Source organism: Pteropus alecto, unplaced genomic scaffold (assembly GCF_000325575.1).
Source record: "Pteropus alecto unplaced genomic scaffold, ASM32557v1 scaffold10, whole genome shotgun sequence".
NCBI lineage: Eukaryota > Metazoa > Chordata > Mammalia > Chiroptera > Pteropodidae > Pteropus > Pteropus alecto.
In genome coordinates this window covers 1,731,706-1,744,523 of record NW_006431210.1, presented here as the reverse complement: position 1 = coordinate 1,744,523, position 12,818 = coordinate 1,731,706, and the positions used below count along the sequence as shown (strand labels likewise).

Genomic DNA, 12,818 nt, shown 5'->3' with positions numbered 1-12,818 from the left:
TTGAAATATTAAATTTCTTTAATTTTATGTAAAATTTATGGCATTGGAAGATTATAATTAATGTTTAAATTTTTATAGGGTTTGTATGTTACAATACTTGTTTTGGTTTAGACTACACAGAAGTTATATATATTTTGATTTTTAAACATACATGTAAAGGCTGTGTAATGACACCTTTTTAAAAATTAAAGATGATGGTATTGCTATGTCTAGGACTTGAGTGAAGTGGTATACTGCTAGTTTGAATGTACAAGATTTCTCTTCCATTGTTTATCTTCTGAGTGTTTCATCTCTACTAAAGTTCAAAGACTTGCGAAGATATCTTATTTTTTTCATTGTGTCTTATATTTGAATTTTTTTTTTTTTGACTGAAAAAACAGGCCATTAATATCTTTCTTTTAGTGGGATGTCTTATTTGTCAGCATTAGGGAATTCTAGGAGAGAAATGTGTTCTCTGCTGCTATTAAGAAGATAAAGAAATCTTCAGACCTTGGGAATTTGAGTTTGGGATTCTTATCTGCTATAAGAATGGCTAGAATTAGGATCACCAACCTCTGCCTCCTTGTAACTAGTAGAGAAACTGGAATCATGGGGTTTCTCAGTAATGGAGCACCTATTGTAGCTTAATGGCAGGGAATTTATATATCTGGAAGTATTTGGGACCTCTGCAGTCAGCCAGGTTTAGCTATTGTGAACCTGTAACCTGATCACATTCCTTGGGTAGTTTTGTGGACTACAAAAATTAACTTGTTATCTTGCAGAATTGGGAAAAGTTTATATTTCTGGATTGAATAGATAGAGGCTTTCTAGCTATTCTGATGACTATGTATACCTGCTTTTTGGGCTCAGTCAAAACAGCGATTTCACACTATAACTAGACTGTTGGTAAATAGAGTGTTCTCTTAGGACTTAAAAATCAGTGAGCTTGAAAGATAATTTTGTTGTTTAAGAGAAAACCTATGTCATATGTCCATATACATTTTAGCTTACCCCTTGGTAGGTTATTTAAATTTGATTTTTTGGTTAATTTTAGACTCTTTTTGATCAGAACAATGCTGCAAAAAAAGAAGAGTCTGAAACTGCAAATAGAAATGATTCTTCAAAGAAGTTGTCTGTCGAGAGAGTATATCAGAAAAAGACACAACTCGAACACATTCTCCTTCGTCCTGATACATACATTGGGTCAGTGGAGCCATTGACACAGGTAATTATTTTTAAATTTTATTGAAATTAGGAGATATGTATTTATATCTTTTTAATAAACTTTTGTGATCATATGCTTTGTAAGTACATAATTTTATGTTTCTGTAGCCATAAGGAAAATAGGGAAAGGGATCTAAGAGACAGAAATGTCTTCATTTCTTGCTAGAGATAAAAAAAAGTAGGAGATAAAAATTATCAGAGGTAAGATGTATAGAGTAAAATGATACTATATGAACTTTTAAAAAAGTACTTAAGTTAATGCATGCTGTGGCTTACTTTAAATTCTAGAATTTATATATACACAGTAATGACCGTTTAATGCTTGCTATGGACTTGGCTTACACGTATTTTTTATATGATTCTAAAAATTTGTGGAAATAGGTACTATTATCTCCATTTTATAGATGAGGAAACTGAAGTTTAAATAAATTTAAGTAACTTGCTCAGATTTCCCAACTATTAAGAGCATGCTGTGTTTATATTATTTTACACAGTGCTTTTTATACAATAGAAAAATACATAGCTTGAAGTAAAGATATAGTTAATAGAAGATATTTTTTGTTTTTTCTCCTATTTTATGTGAACACTGTTTCTAACAATTCTATGTGCTTTATATTAAGCTAACTTTATGTATGAAAAAGAGTACAGATGATACAAAATGAATAATATCTCAATTTTGAGTTTATTTAAATTGAATATAAATACCGTGAGTTTGATTATAACTGAAGGTCTAAGTATTTATAGAGTAAATGACAGATATGGGTTTATACTATGCAAAATTGATATTAAGCACTTTTACTCTATAAGTCCTTTTGAATTTTTCTCTCAATGCAGTTAATGTGGGTGTATGATGAAGATGTAGGAATGAATTGCAGGGATATTACCTTCGTGCCAGGTTTATACAAGATCTTTGATGAAATCTTGGGTGAGTACTTGTTAAAGATTTAATACATGTTTCTATTGATGTCATTATAATGTCTCTGTCTGTCTGTCTCTATATATAGCACCAGATTTACAGTGTAAATTTTAAAGGCATATCTCTGGCTTTTATGGTGAATATAAATGTTCTTCAGAAAATTTATATTACTTGCTGTTATATTTTCATAATGGTACATATTTTTGTGTTTTAATCGTTTGTTTGTAAAATAATGTGTTGTATTTGATTAGCAATCCCAGAGATGGTCTGTGGTCCTGTATATGCAGTCAACTGGGAGTTGCTTGTATTCTAGTCCCAGGGTGGGGGTATGGGCACCCCCCTCCCCACCGTTAAAAATAGAGATTACAGGGCCTGAGCCTTGCAGATTCAGTGAGTTTGAGGTGAGACATGTAAAATTGTGTTTTTCACTAACAAATGAGGTATTTTAACAGTCATCGTTTTAAATAATCTCTTTCCTCTCCAAATCACACGATTAATTAAATCACAGTGAAGTTCAAATGCCTAATTGACTCCTAGGTAATGCTTGCACTTTGGAAATGTTTTTAGCCAAGGACTTTCTAGAGACTGTGTACTGCCACCTCATCAGTGCCATTTGAGGTTTCCTAGAAAGCAGAATAGTGTTGGTCTTTGGAAAAGGAGAGTAAAACCAGTTACTTACATTTTGTACCTTTCATCCTTGCCTCCCAAATTTCCACTCAGTTTTACTTTTAGGTTACACAGTGTTTATCATGAACATATTCCTTCTATGACTGAAGTTGAATTTGACAGCTAGCTTGTGTTCAGATTTTACTAAAGCAATTAGTTAATGTATACAGACATATTATCAGTTATAGCACATAGGATTTAGAGATTAGTAACTATGCTAAAGACTTTGCCTTTGTAATTCAAAAATTACTGATTGGTTTCAGCTCAATCTGTCTATACAATCACTAGTTTATTGAAGGAGATTCAAGAGAAAGTAATTTGTTATCAAGGTAAAATATAATGAAATCAATTTTTTACTTCTAGACCTGAAGTAGGGTGTTGTAAACTGCAAATGTTTGCTTATTTAATTTGTTTTTGTATATCACAAAATCATCTGCCTCCTTGTTTTGTGGTAGAAGACAAATATTAATTTGATATGATATAAAGTTTAAAAACATTGTTTGGAAAATAAGGTTTTGTATTAGAAATTAGTAGTAATTATTTTCATCAACTATTACCACATGTAAATGTTTATATTAAGTAGTGATGTACATGCAGTTGTGTCCATGTATTTATTTATATAACTTAGATATTTGATTACTCATTGATTTTTTAATTTCATAGTTAATGCAGCTGACAATAAACAGAGGGATAAGAACATGACCTGTATTAAAGTTTCTATTGATCCGTAAGTATATTTCAAGTTTAATTCTTTATGCTAAGTTGTTTCATCCAGATAGTCCCCAACTTATGATTACTTCTTAAATGAATAATGTATAAAATTAGTACTCCTTAGTTACCTTGTTGCTTGAGACCTTGTTATTTTTGCCTCTTTTAGCCAGAATACTATACTCATAGTTTCCTCTCTTATTCATGGTCTTTTTCCTCAAAGTACTTTCTTATGTGAGCAGTTGGAGACCATTTTTCTTCCTGTTTGATGCTATGGATGTCATTTCAGCTGCTAGAGTAAATCACTCAATCTTTTCTTAACTTTGCTTTGAGACTCAAGGCTATGGGCTATTGCCAGAACTATTCCACTTACATTATGGGTTAAATTTATTTTTTATGACTGGCATTTGGACTTTCCCATTATTTAAAACATTATTTGTAAATTAGGAACTGCTGGTATAAAATATATACCAGGTGTTTAGCTAATTAGATCTCACTATGGTGATTTTTTTGAAGACGGAGAAGGAATGAAAATAAACTTGTAAGTTAGAAATACAGCTGTTACATTTATCCTGGTTTCATTAGCATGCATTTTGTAAAATATTACATTTATCCTTTATAGTTTCATTAGTAATATAGCATGATTTTAAGATTGTTCTTTAACATGAAAATTTCACAATTCAGGGATAGCCTTCCTGTCAATCTTATTTCAGATTGCATGGTTAATATTAATGATATAATAAAAATATAATTTATATTTGGTTATACCATGAAGTTAACTGTATCTTATATATGAAAATACTAACACATAACTATGCTGTTAAAGTTATCGATTTTTCTTTTTTTAATTTAGTTTTTAAAATCTGAATTCTTTTTATAACAAATACATTTTTGAGAATTTATATGGTAAGATGTGTAGGATACTTATAAGTTACAACCTTTGCAGAAGTGTAAGATAGTTTTAAGGAAATTTTAGCTGTCAAGATTCCTTTCCTTCCATTTTTAGGAAATGGTTGGTTAAAAACAATAGCATTTATTATATTTTACAAGAATTAGTGAGGAGTAATTGATGTTGAATGTTTTGTATCTTTAAGCTTTTTTAAGATCCAGAATTGAAAAATTCTGATTGAAGACTAAAGAAGTAGAGTCTTTCCTTAAATACATTCTTCATGTACATGGTTCCGATTATTTGGTTATATTTTATCTTAATTGTTTTGGTCACTTTAATAACATGGACTTAAAAAAGAGCTTACATAGAGTCCCATTATAACAAAGTGATCAAGAAGTGAGCTATAAAACTACTGCGTAGACCCAATAATGGCTCTTGGTGGCATGCTTTACCTTAAGTTTATTACAGATTCTGGACAAAGAGTATTCTATGTAACAAGTGCCTTTATTGCTCTCTTTCTAACTCCCTTTCAGTCAACAGACATTTTTGTATGGGTATAAGAGTAACAGAGTTATAACTAAATTTTTTTGGTTCTTAATGATAATTAGATCAGTTTCTTTTTCCTTATTTATCTCTATGTCACTTTAACTGTTCCTGCTAATTCTTTTATTTCAAAATAAAACAAAAACTCATAGTCAACTACTTCCAAGGAAGAAAGGGTGAAGGTACTTTGTTTTTCTCCTCTTTCCTATTTTACTTTTTTTGTTTTTGTTTACAGATCATTGATGAGAAATTATTGACTCTTTCTCTTGTTTTTAATTGAAATATACATATATACACATATATTTAAAATTGGCAATAGACAAGCATTTTTGGAACCACTGCTGATCCTTACATTTTATTATTTATATTTTACTTCTGAATTTTAATCATAATACTTTATCTTTTGTGAATTTCATCCTATAAAGTCATTTTTTCTTCACTACATATATTACAGAATTCATGTTATTTTATTAAAATGAATTTTATTTCAGAGATATAATTTTTGCTTGTTAGAGTTCTAATTTTAGAAGTCATTTTAAAACAATTGAAATGGGAAAAGTGCTGTTATGCTGTTTATTCCATTGACCCAGTGTTTTCTGCTGTCCAGTTTTGATATCTGTTCAGTTACATTCTTTTTAACATTTTTATATAGAAGATTTTTATTTTTCTTTGTGCGTGTTTGTGCATAAACTCTGTGTAGGGGGTAAATTTTGATAGTTAATGGGTTAAGTATAGTGAATATACACCACACCTTAGCTCTTATTTATTTTGTCCACAGTGCTCTGTGGTGCGGGATACAGTTTAAATAAACAGCCATGGTTGTAAAAGGCATAGGAATAGGTTAGCAAGGGATGTCATGCAGAATTTGGCCCGCTCTTTTAGAAAGAAAATTTGAAGCGACTTTTCACAGGGGAACTTAAAACTTATTAAATAACATAACAATGGTTAGCATTGAAACAACTTATTTGCTAGCATCTATCTGATTTAAAAAATGCGGAAAGCACATTAACTCGAATTCTGATTATTCTTCTAGCTTAAGTATCATTTAGGGTTGAAACTCTTAAAAACTATAGCTTTTAAAGAAATACACACTCATATTGAAATATATATATGTATACATTTCTATTTTAAAAATTGGGATTAAAATATACTATTTTATGTTTTTCTATTTTTATTTGATATATGGATAGCCTTTTTAACTTATATAAATCTATTTAATTCTTTTTAATTATTTCTAAGTATTTATTATGTCGATACATTATAATTTATTTGCCCTCTTTCCAGGTGATGAATATTGGATATTTAGGATATTGGATATTTAGATTGTTTTCCAGGTTTTTTTTTTTTAACTTTATATGGAAACTTTATTTGTAGCTTATTCAAATAACAGTCTTTTTTCCCTTAATATTTTTGAGAAGATTATTGATGAAGCAAAGAATATAGTTATAGAATTCTGAATCATTGTTTAGAGATTATAGAAATAAACACCAGATGTGGGAAGTAGTATAGATTGAAATTTTGTAATAGCGGGGTGACTTTGATAGAAAGTTCCAATTTTATACTCATATGGGCTTACTGAATGTAGGAAATATCAAGCCTTCTTTTTGAAATTGTGATGATTATCTTAATTATATTACCATATATGCTAATAGGATGAAATTTTAAAGCTTTTCTCATGAGTATATTAACTTCTGTGTCATTCTAAGATGTTTAAGATCTGTAATTTCCCATTCATTGCCTTTATTTCCTTCAGAATTCTTCTGTTAAGCTCCATGAAGTTTCTTGAAGAAAATAGAATACTTAATAAATTGTAGGTTTTACACCCAACATAGGAACTATTTGGAAGTCTAAAAATGTAATGCAATACGTGGCCCTTGTTTCTAAGGCCCACCATTTTTACCACTGGAGACAGAACACACAGTGAAAGTACGGTAGGCAATTTGAAACTGTTACATACTTAAATATTTAGCTGTGTATTCTGTAGATAGAGTTTACCTACAGATGAGGTAACCTAATTATCTCCTGAGATCTGCAGTAAATAATTTAAATTTTTTGGTGATCTCAATTTAAGGAGGGTTGGGAAACATTGTTATGGCTGGGTAAAAGGCTTAATGGAGAACTAAAGTCATAAACTGACCTGTAGAGTAAGGGTAAAATTTAGCTAGACAAAGAGACTAAAAGATATTATAGTCAAGGGAAAGACCAATAAACAAAGAAATGGAAGAATTGGGAATGAACATGGATAAGTAATAAAACTGATGAGGGAAAAATAGGATGCATGTTGCAGAATACTTATAATTTATGACTGTAAGTGGGGATATAGATAACAGGCCTTGAACATACAGTAGAGGACTTTCAAGCTTGAGTTTTATAAAAAAAAGGTGGAAGTACTTCTGTGTTCTAGAGCAAAAATAATGTTACCAAAGGTGTAGTAAGTCATCATTGTTATGCAGAATATATTTAAGGGGAGTGGCTATCAAGAAGTCTGTCACAGTAATCAATATTTAAGGTGACTTTAGTCTACCTAGACTGATATACTGACTTTTAGAATGAAGACAGAACTGATATAAAATGAATCTAATAGGACAAACTAACAAGTCTTATTGACTAATGACACTAGAGAATGATCAGGAGATAGGAATAAAAAATGATATCGAAATTTGGGCTTAGGAGAATTCAGACAGTTGAACTCATATTGGAGAGTGAGGGACAGAAAAGTTGGTGGCTGATTTGGGGAAAGAAGATAATATATCAAAAGTTTTTAGTTGTTTTTTTTTTTTAAACTTTTTAAAATTTAATTAATTTCCCCTTGGATCTTTGATTTTCATTTTGATTTTTATAACAATTTTTATAACATATTTTTTAATTGTAATAACTAATAACTATTAAGAGATTAAGGTATGTATGTATGAGTAAAACAGAGTGCCTAAGAATGATTGTGAATCATATTGGCAAATGGTACCATTTTCAGTGTTGGTGATGAAGCCATGTTTCTGTGCAAATTTGGCTCTTAACTAGGTAAAGGCATTGTAGTACATACTACTCAAACAATAAGTAGGCAAAGTTTACTATCAGGACTACTGTCTATGTCAGTTCCTGTTAGCTATAGGAGCCTCTACTCCATATCATTCAGGGCTAAAATGGATGGTTTTGTGGTAAAAAACAAAACAAACAAACAAAAAACAACAAAAAAAACTCCAAAAAACTAAAAGACCTAAAATTAGTAATATCTACATATTTAAAACCATTAAAATAGTTGATGACAGTGATCGCCATAATACAACCAACTCTCTAATGTTTAGGCTGAGAATGGAATACAAGTCAGGCTGTCCTTTTTCCGTCTGTAGTGTCGCAGCAGTTAGGTAGGAAATGAAAATGCAATGATCATTACCTCTGCAGAGCTTGTGGTTCACAGGTGGCATACTGATAGAATGCAGAAGGAAGATCATGGCTAATGGATATGAAAAGAAAACAGAATCTCTGGCCGACTTCTTATAAAAGCTTCACTACTTTTACTGTTTTCTGGGAGGTTGAGAAGAGTTTCTTTTCCTGAGAAATTTTGCAGTATTACTTGCAGATCTTAGTGTGATCTTAATTTGAGTTATAACTCAGGGATAGCAATGTGCATCCTCAAAAAGGATTTTCTTGAAAGATGAGTGTCTTTCCAATTGGTAATGATTAGCGTTTTGGTTATAATCATTCAGGTTTATTCTGGATTACTTTACTTTTAATGGAAATTAATATGTCTTTAAACTATTTAAACTCTAAACTCTGCTTGTTTATTTACAGTGAATCTAACATTATAAGCATTTGGAATAATGGGAAAGGCATTCCAGTGGTAGAACACAAAGTAGAGAAAGTTTATGTTCCAGCGTTAATTTTTGGACAGCTTTTAACATCCAGTAACTATGATGATGAGGAGAAAAAAGTAACAGGTAAAGTCTAATGGCTGATCAGAATTTTAATAGAAATATTGCTTTCAGCATAAAATCTTTCTATTCCTATATAAAATATGACAAGAGGAATTCTGTGTAGTTTTGTTGTGAAAAAATCCTTTTCAAATTAATATTTATAAACTGTCCTATATAAATATTGTCTTGATTGTAGTCTGACAATTTAAAAGCTTAACTCTGATAGTGCATTGATTATGCTAAAACTCTTGGAACTCTAAGCTGGCTGACAGTTTGAGTTTTTAATTACTAATAAAATAATAGGTGTGATTCCTATTTGTTATTTGTATATTTGTTATTTCATAAGCACCATGTCTTTTGGTATCAGGTAGATTACTTTTAAATTGTTTTCTTTAAAAAGGTCAAGATTGAAAATATAGACTGTAAATAGAGTTGAAAATGCTCTGACCAGACCAAATTTTTTCCTACTTAGCTATGTTACCCACGTAGATTGATAGTTGGTTTTTTTTTTTGTTTTATTTTGTTTTTAAAACCAAGGCCGTAGGAAGTGTTTAGATTAAAATTTTGTACTAGAGAAGTGACTTTGATAGAGAGCTCAGGTTTCATACTCACATAGACTTATTGGTGATAGAAGATACCAAGTTCAATTTTTTAAAAAATGTAATGAAGATAATCTGAAAAGTGCATATTTTAATTATACTACTATATGTGCTAAATCTTAATTGTTTTTCTTTAAATGAAAAAAATTATACTCTGAAATATTCAATTGATGATTGTTAAGATAATGTAATAAATGAAACTGGTAACAGACTTGCCCTATGCTAGGTAAGTTAACAAAGTTCCTTTAAAATCATTTTCATTAAACCTTCACATTCAATTGTTTTTACAGGTGGTCGCAATGGTTATGGTGCAAAACTTTGTAATATTTTCAGTACAAAGTTTACAGTAGAAACTGCTTGCAAAGAATACAAACATAGTTTTAAGCAGGTATGATATGTCTAATTCTTTTTTTTTTTAAATAATGTTTTGCTGCTTTGCTAAGATAATAGAACCTTAGAGAAATTCCAGTGGTGCATGTGCGTGCGTGCACACACACACACACACACACACACATTTTTAAAGTGGTAAGCAAGTCATCAGAGTAAAAAAGACTTTAGAATGCTTGTGAGATTTTACATAAGCTTTTTAAAAAACAAATTTGTTTTAAAAAACAAATGCTTTATTTAACAGACTTTTCTTTTAACCTAGTTAAGCATTAGTGAAAACGACCTGAACCTCAAAGACTAATTGAAATGCATCCACCTAGGATGTTTGAAAAATTCCTCATTGATTCATGAAATTCCTATTTCAAAAATTTATTTTACTCTTGTAGGCTTTTGAAAATAGTTTACATTTTTACAATAAGCTACAGTAATTTTCTCAGGAAAGCATCATACCTATTTTTGTAAGATTTTATATAGTCATGTTAAAGAACTTGAAAGATATTTTACTAATAGTGTATAAAGTTTTGCAGTTTATTTTGCTTATTTTCAACATGAGGTTGTTATAGAGTAGTATTTAAAGTTTGTTCATCTTTAATAGTACCAGTTTCAAGGATTTGTTTGGTTTGTTGTAAAGCTGAAAAATAGTTATAGTTGTGGTAAGTGTATTTCATAAGCTGAGTCTTTATGTGTTATAAAATATAGAAATGTTATAGAAATATTTGAATATCTTTTCTTTTAAAGACCTGGATGAATAATATGATGAAGACTTCTGAATCCAAAATTAAACATTTCGATGGTGAAGATTACACTTGCATAACATTCCAACCAGATCTGTCCAAATTTAAGATGGAAAAACTTGACAAGGATATTGTGGCTCTCATGACCAGAAGAGTTTATGATCTGGCTGGTTCATGCAAAGGGGTCAAGGTCATATTTAATGGAAAGAAATTGCCTGTAAGTGTCTCCTAAAATAGTTAATGCTTTGTTATTTTGTCAATGGCTTATAGTTAGATCTTTTAAAATCTAATTTGATAATGTCTTTTAACCAATATGTGTAGAAGATTTGATTTAAAGTGATTATTGATATATTTGGATTAAAATTTACCATCTTGCTAGCTGTTTTCCATTCATTGTATTTGTTCTTTGTTTCTTATTTCCTTTTGTTCTTCCTTCTTTGGTTTTAATTGAGCATTTTAAAAAATAATTTCATTTTCTCACTTCTGTTTACTTATACTTTTTAAAATCTTTTTGCGGTTACCCTAGGATTTATTCTTTCCGTAAATAGTTTGAGTCCACCCTCAGATAATTTCACTTCATGGGTAGCCAAAGGACTTTATAACAGTATGTCTTCAGGATCTTTCTCCCATTTCTTGTGTTATTGTCATCATACATTTCACTATACTGTAAACACCAGAAGAAGAAAGAGAATGAGGCAGAAGAAACATTTGAAAAATCATGGCAGAAATTTTTCCAGTTAGTGACATTGCTGTTAATACTTTAAGCAGTTATTTATATTTTAGAGCAATTAAAAACAATAAAGAATTATATTTTACCTTTATTCCATTTTTCTTTTTTTATTAAATTTTAAAATTTTATATTAATTTCAGTTTATTCATTCCATTTTCAATGCTCTTAATTTCTTGGTATACATTTAAGTTTCTGATCCTAATCATATTCCTTCTGCCTAGAGATCTTTTTAGGTTAGATCTGCTGGCAGTAAATTTCCTTAGTTTATGTTTGTCTGAGAGAGTCTATTTTCCTTCACTTTCAAAGGCTATAGAATTTCACTGGATACAGAATTATGGGTTGACAGTTATTTTTTCTTTCAATACTTTAAAGATGTCACTCTGTTGTCTTCTTGCTTGCATGGTTTCTGATGAGAAGTCTGCTGTAGTTCATATCCTTCTTCCTCTGTTGGTAAGGTGTTTCATTTTCCTCTGGCTGCCTTGAAGATTTTCTCTTTGTCTTTGTTTTTTTGAGTTATGGTATGCTTAGGTATTTATGTGCATTTTTTGTGTGTGTTTTTGAATTTATTCTGTTCGGTGTTTTCAGAGCTTCTTGGATCTCTCATTTGGTGTTTGTCACTAATTTTGGAAAATTTTTGGCCATTTCTACAAATATTTTTTTCTGTGCTATTCTTTTTCTTCTGGTATTCCATTTATGCATATATTATATGGTTTGGTATTGTCCCAAGCTCTTGGATGTTTCGCCCTGCTTTATTCACTGTTTTCTCCTTGTGTTTCAGTTTATTTAATTTCTATTGCACTATCTTTAATATCACTAATTTTTTTTGTTTTATTATGTCAAGTCTACTGATGAGCCTGACAAAAGGCATTCTTCATACTTTCTGTTTTTGATTCCTAGAGTTTCTATTTGAATCTCTCTTACTGCATCCATCTCTCTGCTGAAGTTGCATGTTGTCTACCTTTTCCACTAGAGCCTTTAATATATGAATCGTAGTTATTTTAAATGCCCTAGCTGATAGTTAAAATACCTGTGACATATCTGAAATCTGGTTCTGATGATTGCTTTGTCTTTTCAGACTGTTTTTTTCTTGCCTTTGGCATGCCTTATAAGTTTTTATAGAAAATCATCTATGTTGTATTGGGTGGTAGATAGGAGTAAATAGGCTTTAGTATGAGGATTTATTTTAATCTATACAGGACATGGGCTGTGTTTGCAGTTTGTTGTTGCTGTAGTTAACTAGTGTTGAGGTTTGTTGTTGCTGTGGGCAGTAGCGACTTTAAATTCTTCCTTGTTTTTGTCTTTCATCTTCACTTTGGGGCTTCCCTTTGAGCTGCTTCTCAGGGAGGGTCTGTTTCTTGCAGCTTTCCCAGCTGAAACCCACTGTTATTATTGTGGGCTTGTTAGTATGGTGGTAGCTTATGGGAAACTCTCATGTCTGATTAAGTCTCAGATTTTGGAGCGCACAGTGGAGTCTGTGTTTCAAGGGTTTGGCCCTTACAAATGTTTCTATCCCTCCTCTAGAAGATTTTTTC

The 12,818-nt window shown here is 30.6% G+C and overlaps 1 protein-coding gene across 1 annotated transcript in view; it reads left to right on the top strand.

Annotated features, from left to right (window-relative positions):
* Positions 1-1,019: 1,019 nt before the first annotated feature.
* The window catches only part of TOP2B (DNA topoisomerase II beta), a 46,362-nt gene continuing 34,563 nt past the window's right edge, over positions 1,020-12,818 (top strand). The window contains exons 1-6 of the mRNA XM_025039053.1: positions 1,020-1,204; positions 2,038-2,128; positions 3,449-3,512; positions 8,715-8,860; positions 9,726-9,823; positions 10,561-10,773. Of these exons, the coding sequence (XP_024894821.1) occupies positions 2,041-2,128; positions 3,449-3,512; positions 8,715-8,860; positions 9,726-9,823; positions 10,561-10,773 (609 nt within the window). The 5' untranslated portion in view covers positions 1,020-1,204; positions 2,038-2,040. The remainder of the gene's footprint in view (positions 1,205-2,037; positions 2,129-3,448; positions 3,513-8,714; positions 8,861-9,725; positions 9,824-10,560; positions 10,774-12,818) is intronic.